Source organism: Pleurodeles waltl, chromosome 8 (genome assembly GCF_031143425.1).
Source record: "Pleurodeles waltl isolate 20211129_DDA chromosome 8, aPleWal1.hap1.20221129, whole genome shotgun sequence".
In the NCBI taxonomy this organism is placed as follows: Eukaryota; Metazoa; Chordata; class Amphibia; order Caudata; family Salamandridae; genus Pleurodeles; species Pleurodeles waltl.
The window spans coordinates 1,418,268,166-1,418,290,149 of record NC_090447.1 but is presented as its reverse complement, the minus strand read 5'-3'; the positions used below and the strand labels follow the sequence as shown (position 1 = coordinate 1,418,290,149).

Here is a 21,984-nt window from a genome sequence, read left to right as displayed (position 1 = left end):
CTTCGTCCCACTGGAGATTTTTGACTTTCGAAAAAGTGACAAAGAGCCAACATAGAAATCTTTATTGTGCCTTCGTCCAGTGGCTCCCCGTCGATGAGCCCTCATACTCGGACACCGCTGGCTGTCTTGTTCTACTGAACAGTATCTTCTCAGACATTTTTCACCGAGACCAGGCCCAATCCACTAATTGTATCTGAACCGCACTCCATCATGGTTGCCCATAACATCGAATTTGCCCCAGTCTTGCGCTACTAAATGCTGCGCTTGGCAATTTGATATTTTAGGTGCTAGATTGCACCAAACACTTTTTCATAAGTCTGATTGACTTTTTTGTCATTTTGGTGTCAAATAAATTATTAAATTGTACTCTATTTTTATGAATTGTGTGGGTTATTTTCTTGTGTTTTCACTTTATTATTGTTTGAGTGCTGCATAAACACTTTACACATTGCCTCTAGGTTAAGCCTGACTGCTTTTGTGCCATGTTACTAGAGTGTTAAGCACAGATCAATTTAATGACCTTTGTGGTTCACCCTGACAAGGATTGTGGCTGTTGCTTGACAAGTGTTCACATTCCCTCAACCAGCAACCCAGTTTCCAACTGCAGTGTTGAGTGGAAATGGGTCCTTTTGGCAGAGGTAGGGGATGTTTGATACCTTTACAAGGGGACCTCATGGACCTCTCTTCTGACCTAGGGAGGAGCTCCCAGAACCATTCCCATTTCCGAGGCTATATCTCGTTCCCGCCCCTCAAAACACTATGTTAATTAAGAGCCATTGAAGGTTGATATCAATATGCACCTATTCTTCTTTCCCCAAAAACATAACAACTACAATAATATTATGCCGTGTTAGCAGTTTAAGTATGCAGGCTGTATTTGCAATAGGATAATCCTCCATGCAGATGTGGTCAGACTTCCAGGTGGAGCTGAGAGGTGAGTTCCACCCGTGGGGGAACCTACCAGTGGTGCACACCGTTCCACTTCGACCATCCTTGTATAATAGGCTGTTACCACCCAGCATTACCATACTTCCTCTTACAAAACATACAGGGCTCAGAAACCAATTACAAGAAAGACTTCAAAAACTTCAAGCACAGTACTCTACTTATAAAAATGCAGAATATCTGGAAACAACTACAAATTAACTTGTTCAACCCCACAGTTTCTCTTCCTCTTTCACGCCCTATTTCTCAGGCTCACAATTTGATATCTGCACGTAGACATCCCCTCAAGGGCCTACCAGGCCTGGCAGTGCACTTAGGTTTCTCCAGAAACATAAAGGAATTCAATAATTCATATACCACCTACCTGAACAGTTGCATCTCCTCCCACCAACCACCCAGAGAACTCCACTCCACAGGACTCCCACTAGCACACATCTCACACATACACAGAACGAGAGCAGAACAGGCAGGCTCCTAAGTTACTTTTAAAGTGTGGTATGACCTTCCATTCAACATAGAAGCCACTTCCTCTCTTCATGAATTCCTCAAGAAGCTGAATTTTCAATTAACCTACGTACCATAGGAGGGCTAGCCACACACACCTCGGCTCCAGGATACCCTCACAGGTGATAGTGCGCTTTACAAATAAATATAACCCATTATATTTGGTTTGTTCTATGGGCTTGCAGGCAAACTAGTATTTACATTCACATCATGTGCTTTTATCAGATCATTTTCATAGAGTCTGATTCACAAAGTATTTTCTATGAGTATGTTCGGCTTGCATCTTCCGTGGGTGTAAGTAACAACTGAATTCACTCACGGGGAAAAAATCAGGCCTATGATTTAAATCAGCTTTCCCAGTTAATGTATATCATACTCATAAATTTGGTTGATTAGAAGATGGAGGTTACTTGTTAATTACTGCTGTTGTAAACAGGACCAAGGTGAGAACTTGAAGGATTCTATTAGGCCGAAGTCTTGGAAAAGAGGCAGAAGCTGAGAAAGCATCATGGATTCACTGTGTGTGCATGCTTCCACAGTCCATGGCTTTTTTTTATATATTGATTTATTTAATAAAGTGCTCAGGTTCTCTTTAGCTTCATAGTGCTTGCTTAAAATGAAATAACACCATTATATGCTACAATTTTTCACATTAGAGATCTAGTGATAAATGAGCATCTAATGCCTAAATAACAACAGTAATGCGACTGTTGGGTGGACTGAACCAAAGCCCCTGCTTCTTTTACTCGCATTCCTAAAATTCTGCAGTGTTAATCTTCTCTCTTCCATAATATGTATTGATTGACAGCTGACGCAGCAGCCAGAGCTAATGCTTTAGAAAGTAGGAGCCTGCCCCTGTCCAAAAATTGGTGAATGACTATCGAAAGCATCATCTAAAATATGTTGAGGTGTTGATATTTGCCAAACTCTGAAGAGTAATTTTAGCGTAGTAGCATTTTCTGTTCTGAAGTTGACAACACCTTCATTTTCGTTTCTAATTATTGTGGTCAAAACTTAGGGTCTCATTATGAGTTTGGAAGTCTTGCAATCGCCAAACCCGCAGTGGTTGTTGGACCCCCACAGTCCTGGTGGTATGACCACCAGATTACGACCCTGGCAGTCGGACCGCCAAGGGACTGCCGCCACCACCAGGATCATGGCTCCGTATGGGGTGGCGGCAGTCGAAGCTGTGCCATGCTGATCACGACTTCCCTTTCCCCCAGCCTTTCATGGTGGGGTCCCGCCATGACAAGGCTGGCAGAAAGGCAGTGCTGGGGACCACAGGGGTGCCCTGTACTGGCCAGGACCATATTGTGGGCAGTGCAAGGGTTCCCCGCCTAGCACCCTCGGAATGCACACTGTCTGTTATGGCAGACGGTGTGCATTCAGAGGGTGCGGGGGCACTCTCTGTGCAACGGAATTTGGCCAATGCCACCGCACTGACAGTCAGAAACCTCCTAGTATGGAGGTTTCCAGAGGTCAGCCCAGTGGAAACATCATGATGGGGCCAGGGTAAGACCTTCAACTCCGCGGTGGTCTGCTCCCCATAGGTCTGATGGGCCGATGGTCGTCCCGCCAAACTCATAACGAGGCCCTTAATCTTTTTCCTCGCTCTGTCACCATCCTCATGTTTTCACAACTTGACAGGCTTCCAGTCTGCAGCTTGCCTTTAGTTTGATGGTCTTTTCCACTGAATCCAAAACACAAAAGATGAAATGTTTTCTACTAGGTTAGGCAAAATGTGCGTTAGTGAGTAAACATGGTCTAACATGAATGTCATTTGCTCGGTCTCGGATTGTAATGTTTGCTTTTTAGGCACATTCAAATGTTTGATTGAAGAGCAGGAACAAATTACTGTGCAGCAATTATGACAAAAATCCACTTTGGAAGATAATTTATCATGTGTTTTGAAAGTTAATAATCCTGAATGGTCCAGAAAACGTTTGTTGTCGTAAATTATACTTACAGCAGTTGGATTTAGAGTCAGGCTTCCTAAATCCTTATCTACATACTCCAAATGTGAGTATAGTTCTGACCAGAGCATGTGGGGCTCTACGCTACACCTGCTCTATCCCTTATGTGCAAAGCTCTGTACCCGAGAGCAGAGAGATAGGCACTTGCAGTTCTGCATTTTTGGGGTAAATGTGGAAGTGGTTAGAAAATAAGGAATATGTATTAGAAAGAGGGACGAGTAAAGGGAATGAGGGTCCATAGGAGGGACACACAAATAAATAAAAAAACGTCTAAAGAATGGTAAGCCTGTTACAATTCAATAAAGTCATACCCACATCTGCTCCAATAGCACCACAAAACCACCAAACTCACAACTAGTGCAGCTGAGCCTTGGAGTGATAAACACATGGCCACTCAGATACTGCAAGGGAATTTCATACACATCAGTGGAGATAGGGAATAACATTACCAGCACAAAGATCCACACAATAATTGTAATAATCATAAATAAAAGAAAAGACAAAGTCCTTATTACTTACACACTTTAGACACCTATACAAACCATACTGTAAAATATTTTAAAAGTGTTAAACAAAAAGTACATAAATAAAAATAATAAAATGTATGTAATAGATTAGTTATATTATTGCATACATCGTAGACTCCCTGTACAAATCACATTGAAAACAATAAATAAAAATAAAGTAAATGTCATAACTGAATAGATTGCAGACACCTATACAAAACATTTTATGGTACTAAAACCAGATGCATTTACATAGAAAATTGCAAATATGTACATTGTTAATGAATTATAAGAACACTCATCTCACTTATAACACTTCTCTATAAACACCTTATCCATTGTATTCCCCAAACATACATTCACAAACAAATGACATACAGCTATAGCCGATGTGTGACATTCACAAATTTCTGCAACACAAGTTGACAAGGGCAGAGTCCAGGGTGCTCCTTTTAGTGGCGTTTGTCAGTTGTGTGTTATTTTCCTCAGGTGACGACTGTTTCCCTATTCATTTAAATTCATAGTTCCATATAACATAGGTGGAGATCTCTGCTTATGCTATGTAGAACTTTATTTTTTGGAGTTACTCCTAAAATACATGAGTAAAGATACTTTGCAGTTGTATTTTGAGTTTTACTTGGCCTCCACTCTTCACTTAAGGACAAGCTGTAAATACCAACCCTGAGTTTCTGAATTGCATTTTGTGAGGACTTAACGCCTAAGCTCAGATGTAAATTTACATGTTGTTTTTTTTAATATTTTGCCTGTAGATTTACTTTAGTGAATTTGGTCTTTAGTCTCACTTCCTTGAAAACTGAAAATACACTGCCCTCTTCAGATACAATAATGATAATAGTATACCAAATGCTACATTTGTGGGGAGGCGAGAACTGGCACTCATTTTCGGGGACAGGGCTTATTTTACATCATCAGACTTTGACCCAGAGCTAAAAACAAGGAAGGTAACAAATGGAGAAGGCGAAAGCAAAAAATAGGAGAACTGCAACAAGGAAGTTTAGGATCGTGAACGAAAGAGGCAAAATCAACAATAGAGAGCCTTAGTATTGGCAGCGCCAGTGGTGGGCTTTTAAGAAAAACTCTGGCACCCCACGCATTGCTTTACAAACTAGGCACTGAGTATAACAACGCCCATAATTACTGGAATGCATGTCAGTTTTCAAAAAGATGATTTAAAAAGAGAAAGACTTATAATTCCTGTTTGAGGAACAAATTAGTCTTATATCATTTCATCATACTAAATATGTTTACATTGACCCACGATAGCTTGAAAGTTCCTTTTAATACCTCTAATTGTGTGTACTACAGAAATGAATTTGCTTTGCTCTAACATCTGTAACTAGTATATATATATAATATGTATATATTATATATATATATATATATATATATATATATTCGTATTAATATGCGTGGTGAAGTCTTTGTAATTCTTAATAACCATCGTTCAATGCATAATGATTTTTTTTGTCGAAAGTATGGATATATGATCCTAAGTTTAAAGAGTGCACATCATTATGAGCTTTGCTGGCGTGGCGCATAGCCGAGCACCTGTCTATGTAAACAGTTAGCAAGGTTTGCCTCGCTCTGTTTCTGACCTGTGCCATCTAAAAAATAATGGATTAATTTAGAGAAATATCAGGTTGAAATAATTCACTTCACCGGTATTTGTTTGTTAGTGAGGTCAGCTATGTTTTTCCCTCATAGTTTTGGAACAAAAGTCATCCTGATGACCTAGCAGCAAAGCAACGTTCTCATTCTGTATTAAGGGCCACATCCTTTTATTAAAAAGCCCTTTATTTTACATTAATACAAGCTATTTGAAATCTGAAGTTAGAGGTTCTTAGCATTTCTTACCATATAATTAATTGTGAATGTCTACTGATACGTTATAGGTTGCTAGTAGCACAGAGGCATTTCCTTAATGAAGATATTCATGTTCAACATTGGCTAATTTGGTTAATTGTATCATGTGGTTTCCACCAATACCCTGAGGGAGGTTCTGATGTTTCTTTGAAAGTGTAACATTTTTTTAGCTGTATGCGCAGTATATGAGCTGAAATATAATCTTCATTTCAAAGAAGCTGTAAGTTTGTTCACCATTACTAAATCGTAATTGGATCCCCCGAGAAGGAGTACCTTCAAATAAAATCTTTACAACTACTCGCTTGATTTCTTGTAATCAGAAACATCTGTTTATACTACCTTCATAAATAATCCTGCCAAAAGTTTGTCAAACTTTGAAGCAGTTGGCATGAGTTGCTGGTTGTCAGTTCCTTAAAGTATGACATTGAGATGGATTAGTCAGTGAGAAACGTCAAGTGATGTTACCATAATTGTAAACTGCTGCCGTTGTGTGTGGTACTTTGAGTTTTGTATTTAGTTGGTTGTTCATATGCTGATTAGTTCAAAGGTAAAAACAAGTTAAGGAGAGGAAGATTTCTGGACGTGAGACAATTTTTGGACCTTGGTCGCCTTTATTGGGGACCATGATCTTGACCACATCATGGCGAGGAGAACACAAGAGCATAGCGCGTGGAGGAGGACAGAGGTGCTTAATCGGCACACCCTGTTCGCCGGCCACAAGCATATTAGCACGTTTCAGTTTTTTTTTTTATTCATTTTGCTTCAAACCAATTTTCTGTTTCATTTCTCCAAAACAGCCAGGCTGTCTTGCCACATTGCTATGAAATATGCATACACGATTTACTGCAGTTTGTTTGGTTTGGTACAATGTGCATTTTTGGGATCCCAGCTTTTTTGCAGTTTCTGTACATTTATTCATAGTAATGCACAGGCATGTTGATGAGAATGTGAAATCTGCTCAGTTTAAGGCACCCCTGTTTTGCTATCTTTTTTACATGATATCTGACTTGATAAAGGAAAACAAGTCTGCTAATAGCCTTGTGATTTTATTTCAGAGTATGGATTTAATTCCTTGTATCCTGTTCTGGGTAAATACTTATATTTACAGCTACTACAGATAACGAAACACCAAGGCATAAACTATATCTTCATATGTGCAGAGCCACAAACCTTAAAAGCCTGTAATGTACCAGTTATAGCATATAGTAATTTACGCTGCGCACCATGTTTTGCTGCCCGACGTGTTTTGTTCTTGGTAGACACGTATTTTATTCAGCTGCATTTGGCAATGTGATGTAAGCCTGGCAGGCAGAGGGACTTAAGGTGTACATTGTAACTGTGTTTTTTTCAGTAAATTTCTTTTTTTTATTGTTGATGTACTGTATTCGCCTGCTATGTGTGTGTTACTTGCTGAACGTATCCTTCAGGAATGGACAGTTGAAGACAGCACTTTTTTTGTTAGTTTTATATTTTTTTTGGGGGGGGGGTAGGGGACGGTTCAAAGACTATGGGCTCGGGTACAAGTAGCCTACTTGGTTTCCAAGTTAATGCAAATCTGGCCACAAGTTTCTTGAATTCTGCAATAAAACCGTTTATTCCTAAAATTTAAATTCCGGGAGGCCGGTCCCTTTGGACCATCCCCTCTTGAGTTTGGTGTTTCGGACATGCTCTCTCTGACCTCTTATGGCTCCTTTTAAATGTTTCCTCTGTTCAGGTCCGGTACTGGTGGCTACAAGAGAAAATTGTATTTGAGTCTGACAGTTCGAGGTATCAACACCTATTACATATGAAAGTGATAGCTACTTCAAACCCACCTGGCGCCTCTTTATAATGCAAATATCTAAAAAATGATTACATGAAATGAAAAGAAATCATGAAAAGCACACCTTGTTGGTCAAGTTCTACATTCATGCCAAGCTTGGCAAAAATCTGTTTAGCGGTTTTTACTGTAGCATTGAGCAGAATTTCCTATGGAAGCTGAAATGGGGAAAAAACATTTTTTTATAGAACTCTCCCTTTGAGGTTGTTATTTCCTTCTATATGAAACTGCATAAAAATTGGCATGCTGACCCGAGCTGCTTAAAGTAAGCAAGTGCAGGTCTTTCTGTGGGCACCAGAGTAGTAGGCAAATCAAAAAATGCTTTTTCCATGGACATTGTAGCTGAATCATAACTACGTAGTGGCGACCGCCTCTTTCTTTTTAAATATGTATATTGTTCAGACTTGCATAGAGCACACGCCACACCTCGTCGCACCCACCATGTTGCCTATTGATAGTTGCATGTTTGAGCCTGGACCTTAGCACAGTTAGCTGCTGTTTTTTCAGTGAATTGTATTGTGTTATTTTATGATACATCTCATTTCCAATCCGCACTGCGTACATCCTCTAGGTTGGACAAGCTTGCCATGAGTTCGCTGTATCCACACATGAAGCGTGCCCTAGGTCTACTGTACTTTTTTTTTTGGGGGGGGGGGGCCTTCAGAGTCTCTGTACTGCTGGTCTCAGCCATCCTTTTTAGGTGTTGGGTTTCTGCAAAGGATCTACAGATGCTGTGACTCATTTTTTTTAATATTTTTTTTTTTATGTTGACTCCATGGGGTGGAGTGTCCTTTGAGGGTCCTCTCCCTGTGGACATAGGGACAGGGTATGCCCCTCGTATGGTCTTTTAATTTTCTTGTTCAAGACCCAGGAACTTTGCACTGTTTTTCTATTATAGCAACCCCTCAGATCACCTGGATCCAAAAGGGACAATGGAGGAAAATGCCCCTTGTTCAAAATCTGATCTTTTTTTAATTTCTAGATTCGCAAAAGATTTGCAAATACTCTCAAGCGGCACAGTTATGCATAAATGTTAACTCTTTAACTCACGCTCTGCAACTTTTTTAAACACTTAAACCTCCAAACCTACTGTGCCAAACTAACAAAAGCGCTCTTTCTGAGAAGAGTTCTACTTTAGTGTCAAATTTAGTATAAATCCGTTCATTGATTTGGGTTGTCAACAAGAGCAAAATTTTCTAAGGGAGTTAAAATGGAAAAAAAAAATCTCTCCCCCCACTCACCACTCCCACCCCTTCACCCTTGTTTATCGCTTCCCCCCTGGAAGGGTCTGCACGAAAAGTGGCTGACAGACCTTAGCTGGCTATGCCAAGGGATTCGGTTACCAGACTTTGCACTGATCTGTCCATGGGATCCAAAGTTATAGGAAATCAAAAAATGCCTTTTGGGTGGAAAGGGTGGCCCAGTCAGCGACTACCCTTTCACAAACCTCAAGGTGCTTCCATAACCTGGATCTCTATCCCTGAAACACCAAATGTTCTATTGGCACTTCTCGGAGTAACATCTTTCGCACTCCCTCAATTCCTTGGGTGTCAACATCTTCTGAAATCTTGATAATACGGATGCAGTTGTATATATGCCCTTATTCCTTTTTCTGTAGTTATTTTCATTTCCTGCCCTTTATGACATTTGTTGTTTCATTTTATGTATACCACATTTTAAGATTTGCTTTCTATTTTTCTGCATTTTTCTGGTTTACTTTTTAAAATATCCTGGCACCATGTGGCCTGGTTTGTGCCATAAAAAACTGCTAATAAATAACAATGTTGTTTCCAAAGCTGTGTTTACAAAAAGGATAATTAATGTTAAAAATAAAAATCCTGGGAACAAGCGGTAGCTTTTTGATGTAGACAGTGTTACTGGCATTTATATAGCACAATACAATATTTTCCAGTTGGCTGTAGAGCACTGATGTAAATGGTACTTTTATAGAACAAAAGCTATTGTAATTTGCCATCGTTCAGCTCCCTTGCCACTCATCAGCTCAGTTGGTTGGCGGTGTTGCACTTTGTTATTTTAACACCTGGCAGTCCAGGGGTCACAGACAGGTTATTAATTGAGTGAATATGTGAACTGCACTGGGCTGGCTTGTGTTGAAAATGCGTTGCATCCGTTTTGTGACATCCCATCACACAGCAGCCAAGTCTTTGACATTTTATGTACAAGGGGGTGGCTATAGGAAGGCCTTGTCGTGGAGCAGAATACAGTTGGGAGTCTAGTCAAAGTCCGGCTTTGTTCACAAGAGCCCCTTGAGGGTTCACCTTTGGAAGGGCTCTAGAAGGGATACCCAACATAAACTGATTGTGAAATTGCAGCTATGGTGCTGTTGTCTTATTTCTTAGACATCTGTTAAAGTAAAGCTTTTTTTTTTTTTTTTTTTTAAAGAAACGTCTAAAAGATTTTTCTTTGTTCTCAGATGTTTTGCTAGAACAGTGGTTCCCAACCTGTGGTCTGGGGATCCCTGGGGTCCGTGAACCGCCCTGGGGCGGGGGTCCGAGACTCCTTTGAAAATTAACTACTATTAACAGATTAATAACGCGTATATAAATAAAGTGGCTAAATGTACAATTGAAAATTGTAAAACATACTGTAAATGTCAAGGAATTTGAAATTTGAGGCTAAAAATGTAATTAGTGTCCTCGGATTGATTTGTGGGAGTAGTGTAGGTGCATCAAACCTATTAAACTCAAAATATATTTTTTAATTTTTGTTTACAAATTAAATAAGTGTATCATTTTTGTATGTGATAGATTGAATGTTTGTTTTTGTATTTTGTGTGGATTATTTTGCGGTTCAAATCATCGACAGTCTTTAGACCTGGATCCCCGTCTTCCAGTAAATGACTCCTTTTTTTTGGGGGGGGGGGATTCCAGTAATTCGGTGGGGGACCCCGGTTTCCAGTAATGATAATGTGGTGGTCCACGGAAGTCAAAATGTTGGAAACCACTGTGCTAGAACTTATATTGCTTAATTCCCCTCTCTTCCTAGCTGATCAATTTCCCCTTCTGATTTGCAGGTTGATGTTCGACTTACCGCAGGAAACGGGGTTAATTGCCATAGCGGCGCGACAAAGCCAAGGCAAAGGTTAGTGGCGAAGTGAGAGGCGAACATGCGTGAGTAACATGAGAAGTTCCTGTAAATATTGTGCTCCGTCTGGGGGGACATCAGGTGTTGGCCGCCTCCTGGCCACCGTAGCTAAGCCTGGAGGTAGTGTGTGAACAAACTTTACTGAGTTGCCTTTGAGTTTATAACCAGTTTTCCGTTCCTGTAAGTTACTTCTGTTTCTGCCCTCGCTGTTCTCGGACCCTGCATATTCACGAGCCCTTCTCCTACCTTGCAAAACAAACCCAGCCCTCCCGTGCACGGAGGCCTCCGGCAGCAAGGCCTAGCACGGCTGCCCCCGACCTGCTCGGGCACAGGCAAGAATACAGCTTATCTCAGTTGCAGAAAGACTGAATTGTAGAGGTGCGTAAAGAACGGGGTTCGTTCGTTCAGCCCCTGCAAAGGTGTATGGAAAATTCTGCAAATCGGCGACGTTTTTCACTTTACCACATCCGCATGGAAACCGTGACTTTTTGCAACACATGCCGCATAGTTCCTTCTTTCACTGTATCAAAATGGTTGTTCGCAGAAAACGGTGTTATTCTCCCATGTGATGCCACTGTGCATAGAAAATGTCCGCCGAAGGCAAACTTGCTGAAACTTCACAGTACACATACATTATTCAACCCCTGGTTCTCGCTAGTGTTGAACTTTGTCTTGATATTAAGATAAAAACTCTACAGGGCCGAAGATAAATCGGGCAACTTCAGATGCCACACGGATGGCAGACGTCAGGCACTCTCCCGTGAAGACAAATTGCGGCCCTTTAATGAATAGCACTTACCCTGCGTCTTTTTCAGATATTGCAAAAAGATAATTAAACTTTTATTATGAAATAGGACAGTTTTATACCTTTTTTTGTTCTGCGTTCACTGCGTGGAAGAATGCGTCGCCTAGTCATCGTATTTCAGACTGTTTTACGAATCTCCACCCCTCCGCTGATCACCAACCCCCCCGCGTGCACGCGCGGTGGGTGACAAGCTGAGCCTGCGTGTGCACGCGCGGTGGGTGACAAGCTGAGCCTGCGTGTGCACGCGCGGTGGGTGACAAGCTGAGCCTGTGAGTGCACAAGCGTTGTTTTGCAGGTGGGACTGTAGATGCACAAGCGTTGATTTGACAAGCTGAGCCTGTGTGTGTGCACACGCGTTGTTGACAGGTGAGAGTGTATATGCACAAGAGTTGATTTGACATGCTAAGCCTGTGAGTGCACAAGCGTTGACAGGTGAGACTGTATGTTCACACTCGTTGTTTGACAAGCTGAGCCTGCGTGTACACACGCCTTGGTTGACAAGCTGAGCCTGTGTGTGCACGCGCGGAGGATGACAGATGAGACTGTATGTGCACAAGCGTTGTTTGGCAGGTGAGACTGTATATGCACTAGAGTTCATTTTACAAGCTGAGCCTGCGTGTGCACACGCGGTGGATGACAAGCTGAGCCTGTGTGTGCGCGCGCTCTGGATGACAAGCTGAGCCTGTGTGTGCACACGCGGTGGATGACAAGCTGAGCCTGTGTGTGCGCGCGCTCTGGATGACAAGCTGAGCCTGTGTGTGCACACGCGGTGGATGACAAGCTGAGCCTGTGTGTGCACGCGCTCTGGATTGCAAGCTGAACCTGTGTGTGCACGCGCGGTGGACGACAGGTGAGACTGTATGTGCACAAGCGTTGTTTGGCAGGTGAGACTATATATGCAGAGTTTGGCAGGGTGAGCCTACTGTGCACACGTGTTGGTTAACATGCTCAGCCTTTGTGTGCACAAGCGTTGTTTGACAGGTGAGCCTGTGTGTGCACACGCGTTGTTTGACAGGTGAGCCTGTGTGTGCACACGCATTGTTTGACAAGATGACGATGGAAAGGACCGATTTAGCGAAGTCCTCATCTGTTAAAAAATAAGTCAGCAAGGCAGCGCAGTGAGCGGCATCTGGACACTTGGACTGAACGATACTAATGCAAACTAAAACCTGGCGGTGTCAGACAACATCCTGTTAACTGACAGAAATAGGTGAGGACATGTTGTGCCGGTGTGTGTATTGTTGAGTCTGTGCCCGACGTCCTCTCCCACAGGATGCATCGCTTCATTCACTGGTCCTCCCGTCCACGACTAAATGAGCATCACGCTTCTGTTTTACTTGGAAAGCAATAATATTGGTTAAAATAGCGTTAATGCTTAATAACTTTTTCCTTTTCTCCCCCTTTGAAAAATATTTTTTCCCGTTTTGAGAAATGTGCCCCACCCGAAAATATGGGGTCGTTAGTAATTTTATTTCTTTTCACCCAGTAGCATTTTGCCTTTAAAACAAGGTGCACAAGTTGGCTGCATGAAACTACTGGCAAGTTGGCAAACACCTATGAAATTAGAGTCCGCTTGGCATTGGATGAGAAAAACGTTTGTCAAATCAGGACTTTTATGCACCCCACCACATTCCCACCCGCAATCGAAAATTTGTTTGGACATTTTTGGTTTAAGCGCACCGATATTTAACTTGTGCTTGCCCCGCAGAGTGCCGTGAAGCACTTTTAAACCTAATTAAGTGCCTAGAATAGTTCGGCGGGGTGAGTCTGAGCTGAAAGGCCCAGGTGTGCCCCTTTCCCCCCTTTCATCAGGCAGGGAAGGATAGATGGATCAGCGGTGTGCGCTTCACTGGAGGCATGGGGCTGCGTCCCTTCCCGCTGTTGCGCTCACCAGGACAGGGATGGATCGGCAGCGTGTGAGACTTAAGTGAAATACACAGGCGTGCACCCCCTCTCTCCCTCCCACTCGTCAGGACACGGCTGAATGCATGTATGGATGGAAGGAGAGTGTGATAATGCGCTTAAAGGCGTAGGTTTGGAGCCCTTCTCCTCCACACTGATCATTACAGAGGACCAACCCTTGTCTGGCCAGGCACTCCGGCAGATGCAGGGAGTCACAAATAAAATAAAAAAAACAACAACTCTGCACGTACTCCCCACCCAAGAGTTATCATTAGCAATAACTGAAGCCACATAGTCACTGCGCTTTGACCACTACAATTTTTCGGTGGACATTTAGTTGATGGTCATAGTGCATCTAAAACCTATTTTGAGAAACTTCATACTAGCAGAACCCGTTGTTTCAGAGGACAACTAGGCCATCTGAGAAATTACATCTGGCTGCGTTTCTACATTTTGTGAATTCACCAAAAACTAAATGTTTTAATCTAGATTCACGAAACCAGTGGACCTTATACAAAAGGTAAAGGTTAAAACATTTTGTTTGGCGTGCCTCTTGTGCTTTCAGCATCGATCAATCCTTGCTTTTCTTGATGTAAACTGGGTTGTAGAAACCTGTGGGAAATAACTTTTCAGATGTTTGTGAGCAGTTCTTAGACTTGATTCATGAATTCATTTGCATGCTTAGGTCTCACTTAAAAGCAGAAATTACATTATTCACCACTGCAAGGAATTCACAAAAGATAAATTTGTAGTCCTAAATCCTTTTACTTGTGTCCTCGTTTACCCAACGAACATGTTATGGGGCCATTCAGTGAATCCCTCCTCGAACCCCGACATCACAGCTGACATTCCCAAAGGCTACACAATGATACACCAAGACCGCGCCAACAAACAAGGCAGAGGCATCACCATTATCTTCAAGGAAAAACCATCAGATGCACCATCATCAATGACAACCCCATGCCTTTCATGGAACACCTCAACTTTCTACTTCAGACTGACGCGAAGACCACAGTAAGAGGCACCCTCATCTACAGACCCCCAGGACCCTGAACAACATTCTGCGACGCCATCCCTAATCTCATCACCCCCCTAGAAATCGGCTCTCAACACTACATCCTACTCGGCAACCTCAACTTCCACATCGACAACACCAACTCCTCCGACCTTCTGGAGAACCTGAACAACATTGGCCTCACCCAACTGGTCACTAAACCCAGGCACAAAGCTGGACACACACTCAACCCTATTTTTACCTCCCGCGACAGAATCAAGTTCAGCCACACTACAGAACTCACCTAGACTGACCACACTGTCATACACTTCACCATCACCGACACACAGCACATCACCACCAGGCGTCAGATCTCCTCCCACCACAGTTGGAGCAAGGTTACAGAAGCTCAGTGGTCACAGGCCCCACCCCCCCCAACCCAAGTCCTAAACTGACCTCGACCAGGCCGTCCAGAACTTCGCCGCCTGGATCACCGACAGCACCAACATAGTTGCCCCACTGAAACCTACAGAATACAACAAGACCTCCAAACATGCCAGCTGGCAAACCTCAGAACACAGCACTACCAAATGCAATTGCCACCAACTGGAGAAATTATGGCGCACCGCCAAGAACCCCACCAACAAAGCAGCTCACAAAACAGTCCTCAGCAACTATTACCAGCACATCAAAAAAGCCAAGAAAGCAGCCATCACCACCCGCATCGATTCCACGGCCAACCACACAAAGTAACTCTTCAAAATAGTCAAAGAATTCCCCAACCCCACTGCCATAGAGGGCACCATCCACCCCTCCTAAGAACTCTGCCACACCCTCTGAGACTACTTTCACAGCAACATCCACAGCAATTTCAACCCCAACCAGCCACCCTCAACCCCAATGACCTCGACCAACCAGTTAACATCAGCCAAACCATTATCACCTGGTCTCCGCTCACCGTCCTAACCATCTCAGCCATCATGTCTTCCATCCACTCCTGGATGCCCACCGACCCACGCCCCCACTGCCTCTACAACCTCGCAACAAACCCAGTCAGCACACAACTCACCAGCATCATCAACACCTCTGCCTACAGCAACCTTCCTGCACAAATGGGAACACTGTGACAAATGAGACCTCTTCTAAATAGAACTTCCTCTGACCCCAGCGATCCCTACAACTATTGTCCACTCTCTCTGTTTCCTTACCCAGCCAAACTACTCACGAAAGCCATCAACCAACAACTCACAGAATTCCTGAAAATAAAACACCTACTGGATGCCTCACAATCAGGATTTCATGCAAACCACAGCACTGAGTCCATGTTGATCGCTGCCACAGATGACATCAAAACACCCCTCGATCATGGAGAAACTGTGGCCTTGATCCTCCTCAACCTCTCCGCGGCGTTTGACAACATAGGCATACAACAAGACGCCCTCAAGTGGAGCGTATCTTTATGCTCACAGAGAATCTGAAAACTTCCCTTCATCTCCGGCACCCGAAGACATCAGATGTGGCGTACCACAAGGATCATTCCTTTGCGCCACCCTGTTCAACATCTACATGACCCCCCTCACAGACGTTGTCACATTCCATGGACTAAACCTAATCTCGTACTCTGACACACAACTGATCCTCTTGCTCACCGAGGACCCCTCCAATGCCAAATCCAACTTATGCAACGCTATGACCAACGTAGCCAAATGGATGAGAGACAACTGCCTCCAACTCAATTCTGACAAAAGCGAAGTACTGATCCTCGGTAAGAACACCTCTGCATGGGTCCACAGCTGGTGGCCTGCAGAACTCAGACCTACACCTACCGACCATGCACATCCTCGACAGCCAACTGACCATGAAATGACAAGTCAACACAGTCGCCTCCTCCTGCTTCCACACACTTGGCATGCTACACAGAAGCTTCAGATAGATCCCAACCAACACAAGAAAGACCGTCACTTACCAGCTGCCTCGACTATGTGAATGTCCTCTACGCCTGCATCTCCACCCAGCTCCTCAGAAAACTACAGAGCACTGCTGTCAGACTCATCCTGGACCTCCTCAAACAAACCCATATCACCCCCATCCAGAAGAAATGCTAGTTCAAGATCCTTAGGCATGCCTACAAAAACCTCCAAGACGTAGGGCCTGCCTTCATCAACCAATGACTGGACTTTCACCAACTCTCCAGACACCTGTGCTCCTCCTCACTCGCCCTCGCACACACCACCTGCATCCATCTTAGCTGCAGCAGTGGCCGATCCTTCTCATACATCGCCGCCAAGACCTGGAATAAACTTCTCCTCCAGCTCTGTACAGCCCCTTCGCTGGCATACTTCAGTAAGAGACTCAAGACCTGGCTTTTTGATGGAGACACAGCGCCCAGATACCCCTTGGGGTGACAGTGTTATGCTTTACAAATACTGTTGATTGACTGATTGAATCCCACTGGTTGGTGTATAGGCATTCGAAGATGGGATCTGCAGGGAAAGGTTTGTGAACACCCACCAACACATGTAGTGATTATCAACATACTCCTCTCTGCTTTTCCGCCATGGAACTGTCAGCACATTAGTGTCTGCATTTTAGTGCATACCTCTCCAGGGTGAGAAGGTGATGAGAACACATGAACAAACTCACCTCTGTGTGCTTTTTCTTCATCAAGGTCCTGCGAAAGATCCTGCTGCTTATCCCTAGGTCTTCTAGACAATTGTCAATGTGATCCCTTATCATAAGTAGAGTGGACTACCGCAATGCTCTGTTTGTGGGTCTTTCTTTCTTCGCTCTTGTTTCACAGATGACAGTTTATACAGAATGATGTAGTCAGGCACATTCTGGATACTCTTAAATATGCCAGGATCCTGAGCGACCTTCATCTCCTTCACTGGCTCCCAGTCCGTAAGAGCTGTGTTTTCAAGCCCTCTGTTTTTGCTACAAAGCTCTTTCCCTCATCCTAGTGACATGTCCGGGATGTTCTCTAGGTCCTTCTGGATCACCTCGTTCATCCTTCTCTCGTGTTATAATCCCATCGTTTCACTGAACGCGGCAGGAAGGCCACTCTTTTTCTGTCATTGCTGCTCAGGCTTGGAAGGGCTTCCCCTTTGCCATCCGCACTGAAGCAAACCTACTGTAAACGCTTAAAAACCCATCTTCCCAACATTAGTGACTGCTTTTCTGCCCTACAGTTTGTGCTAGGGCGCTTCCATGTATTTGCGTGCCTTATAAAATTAAAATCCATTCAACACCCTCAAGTTTGTGTGGATGCAAGGGCTGTGGAGTCTCCACCCCTCTCCCTACAAAGGAGAGAGCAATGCTATCGCAAATAATTGATGGCATTTCAGCATGCTTGAGATTGTACACCATGTACGATAAACCAGTGGAAACACTAAATTATACACGTATTTAGTAATTCATGAAACTTTTCCTGAAGTACACAAGGAAAACTGTGACTAGCACAACTATCCCAAAGTACCCTGAAAAGACTTGTGAAGTTTAGAAAGTAGAACATGTGCGCCCATGTGAAGTTGTACACCTGAGGCTGCAAATTTACAACATTCTTTTCTAACTTTGGCCCACAAGGTTCAGACAAACTCTGATCACCATGTTTACCTAAGGCTTCCCTGACCACATCTCTGGGGACAGTCATATTGTTCAGTATTTGAAAACACTGCATGTGGTCAGTTTGTGAGTGAGTCAGAAAATCACGCTCTCCTGTATCACACACGTAGCCGTTATGAGTCTTGAGTAACTTGACATCTATTTAGCAGGCTTATTATGTCTGACTTAAAGTTTCTCCCAGATCCTCGGATTTTCCAAAAAATTATAAAATAGCAGTTGCTCACCACTGCTTGATGAGCCTCCCTTGAGAACGAGTTTCCGATCTAGCCCATGCCTGTTTATCGCCCCTCACGAAACCAATGCTCATAAACCCCTAAAATATATCAGGTTCCGAAAACTTTTGTAACTGAAACTCTTGGCTTTTCATGCGAGGTGCCCTTCCCCTTGTCCGCCTCGTGAATCCCCCCGGTGGCTCAGGGCCTCCGAGGCCTGACCAGAACAAAGTGACCTGGCCAGCTCCATCGCCATCCTTCCCTTTGAATGGTTTCTACGATTTAATCTCCTTCATACAGTCGCAGCAGCCAGAGTTGGCTTGAATCGTGTTTGTTTAAGGGAGCTGTGTCAGCTGCTGTGCAGATCTGCTAAGCTCTGTACATTTTGGGATAAAGGAATATACATGCTATTTTTAAAAGCAAACCGAGCACTCGGTGTTGCTGTGAGAACCCAGCCTCTGCCTTCAATCCAACTACAGAGTGGAGACTCATTCCACAAGCACCTTTCATCTGACAGCAGGCATAGAAGCCTGAAAATCACGCTTCACCCTCAAAATCTCTCACCGCACAGCCACTCCTTGCATGCACAATTTATAATCAATTTCAGCTTTGTTGTCATCTTTCTGTTACTTGATTCTAAAGCTGTCATCACTCCATGTTGCTTAACAACTCGTGCATTTTCCATTTAATTTTTGGGAAAACATAACAGTTAAAAGATAAGTGAGCAGGGAGCAGTGAATGAGGATATTCATAAAATTGAAAATGTTATTTTAAAAGATAAAATAAGCATTAAGAAGTGACTCCAGAGCAGCTCTCGCCTTTCTCCACATTTCATTTCCCCACCCCATGTGACACATATGAATACCTGTATTGGTGTAATAAGAAACAACCTCTGTTTGCAGCTGTGATGTGGGGGAGGAGTCTACCGGCAACACCTCCTCACCGCCTGTGAACCTGTTCCCGCCCACACTCCCTGAATTAACAGAATAACTATTTTGAGACTTAAGACCTTGTTGAGAGTTTGCATTGCCCATCATATCCTATGACACATGGGATATCTGCCATGTTTGTGACAAAGTAACAGGTCTGCCAATCTCTAAATCGGGCCCTTAATCAATTGTTGTGTGAAAGCGCACTTGGAAAATCACAAATGTTTTTTTCCAGGCACCCTCTTTCCATTACCCTAATGAACCAGAGCCCTTTTTAATGACTCAGGATAGAAAAATTATAGAAATGCGACTTCTGCTGATGCTCCTTTAAAATCACAGCTTTCCCTTAAGACGCATTCTTAAATAGAGACACTTTGAGGGCATTGAACGGTTACTCCAGACATCCACAATAAGTAATGCTTGTCAGTAGCGCAGTTATTTATTTTAATTTTAAAGAGTACTTATGATGATTCAAATCCCACAAAATAAAAAATGTGTGGTTTGGCCAAAGTAAATGCGGGTCCATTGCGAATTCTCACGTATTTTTATTTAAACCAAACATATACCACATAGATTTAACTTTACTTGGCAGATTTAGCACAAATCTTGTAAATTGCTGTATAAGTGACCAGACATGGCTTCTGAGGTTTTATTTGCTGTGAGTTCTCGATGTTGAGGCTTGTTTTTTTTTCATAATCATAAAATGTATTGGAAAATACAATGTGAACTAGTGTTTTTTGATGCTTCAATTAATGTTTCTTTAAATGGAAATTTGCACAGGTTTAATTCTAATATCAAGTTGAGCATAAAATTGCACATTTCACGTACATGGTTCACATATTGTTCATGTTGCCACAGCCCTCCCACATCATTTTGGTGGATGCAGTGAGGTCAGTTAATTGTATTCACTGTTAGTAGCTGTAGCAAATACTTATGCTGGAATTATCTTTAAATGTGCTTCATGGTCCTTGCCACTCATCAAAGAAGAGTATTCTTTTGTTCGGGAGTGCTCAAGTACAAATTTAAGTAGATGTGGTGAAATACCAGACAAGCCTTTTAAGCATTTCATAGGTATTTCTTATAGTGAACATGTGTTAGCTGACTTCCCGAAGCCATCATGGTAGATGCAGTTCTATCTGTTCACGTTACATGTCAATAGTGGTGTCTGCCCCACATCCTTTTTTTCGTAAATGTATTGATTACATTTTTCCAATAATATTGTACAACATCACATTAGGCATTTTTATGCTTGTGTTGTTAAGTGTTCATAATGATATTAGATTTTGTGATGCGACTCATTATAACTGAAAACAATGAATTATCTAAAAAATGTAATCAATTTACAGGTTCCACTCGACAGATAGGTGTGTTGATACGTTGGAGGAAGGAAAGACCCCGGTGGTAGTTCCACATCATTAACTTTTAGCTACGTCATCAAGTCTTGCTTATTATAGCTAACTGTATGTTATTGTTGCTTTATCAATCCTATGCATTCCTGCACCTCCTGCCCTGTTTTTTCACTCTGTGCAAGATGTACTTGCGTTAGTTTTCCTTTCGTGTCCACATGGGAGACAGTCATCTGTATTTGTTTGTTGAATGTGTGTTTCTGTATTGTTTTGTGCTTCACATCGTCGAAAATGTTTAGACTGGGGTCTGCAGCTTCCAGTAATAAGTCAGTAGTGGTCCCCAGGTTCGAGTAATAATTACATGGGGGGTCCACAGAAGTCAAAAAGTTAAGAATCACTAGCCTAGATAATCTGCATGATAATGGCACACCAGATTTGCGAGGATCGGTGTTGACCTCAAGAACCATGAGGTAATGAGTCCGTAGAGACCAGATTCAAAACAGCATTGAAATTCAGTCTATAAGAAAGGATTGACTCAAAAAGGAAGTTCGAGATTAGACATAAAATTAAAAGTGCAATACAGAAAATGCAGCAATTGTCTCATTAACTCAATACTAATACAAAGAAATCAATTGCCATGAATGCAAATGGCACCGGATGCTATACATCACTTAGAGTAAGCCTTAGTTAAGACTTTGCAGTCAGGGAAAAGTCTGGAATCCAGTGAGAGTAGCCAACCATTCCAAGAACATCCTCACTTCCCTCTGGGTAGTTGGAGGTTTCAAACACATTCTTTGGACACTTTCTTGCTCTTTTCCCAACATGGTTGCCAAGATAAATGACTTCCTTCTTACAGTATTGCGTCTTTGAAGGTGAAACCCTACGACAGTTGTCAGCAAGATGCTCCAAGAACACAGTTCTTGCTAACTTGGATTTTTCCTTCGTCTTTGATGCTGCCACAAGGTTTTCTGTGTACTACACTAGCGCAGACTCACCCAATCGTTCTTTACAATCTAACTGAAGATTGAGGGGCTTTCTGTATCATGTGGGATTCAACACCAAACAAGAACTTTATTGAGGAAGTGAAATGTGAAGAGTGGCAAAGAAGCCTTGGTATAATTTTGTAACTTTATACCATTCTGCATCTGTGGGAATCTGAAACAAAATCACAGCAGGATTCTGTACCACCGTACAACATGGGACTACAATTTTATGTATATTTCTAAGATCTCGGACTGCCCTCCATTTTCCGCTAGGTATTGTATTTCTCATTACATGCTCATTACATAGGCTACCAAGCACCCATCATATAGTACCTTGCTCTATCATCTTTACTGTAATGGGCTTTATTCCCTCTTTTGCTTCTGTGAAAGTTTGTGTTTTTTTGAGTTCTAAGGTAAACTGCATCTGGTTGTGTCATGATTCTAACTGGCTCTGCA

At 42.7% G+C, this 21,984-nt stretch overlaps 1 protein-coding gene across 4 annotated transcripts in view; it reads left to right on the top strand.

Annotated features, from left to right (window-relative positions):
• Positions 1-21,984, top strand: part of HLCS (holocarboxylase synthetase) — a 678,650-nt gene that overhangs the window by 537,374 nt on the left and 119,292 nt on the right. For all 4 annotated transcript variants that reach the window (XM_069202536.1, XM_069202535.1, XM_069202537.1 and 1 more), the window contains one exon: positions 10,666-10,733. In XM_069202536.1, the coding sequence (XP_069058637.1) occupies positions 10,666-10,733 (68 nt within the window). The remainder of the gene's footprint in view (positions 1-10,665; positions 10,734-21,984) is intronic.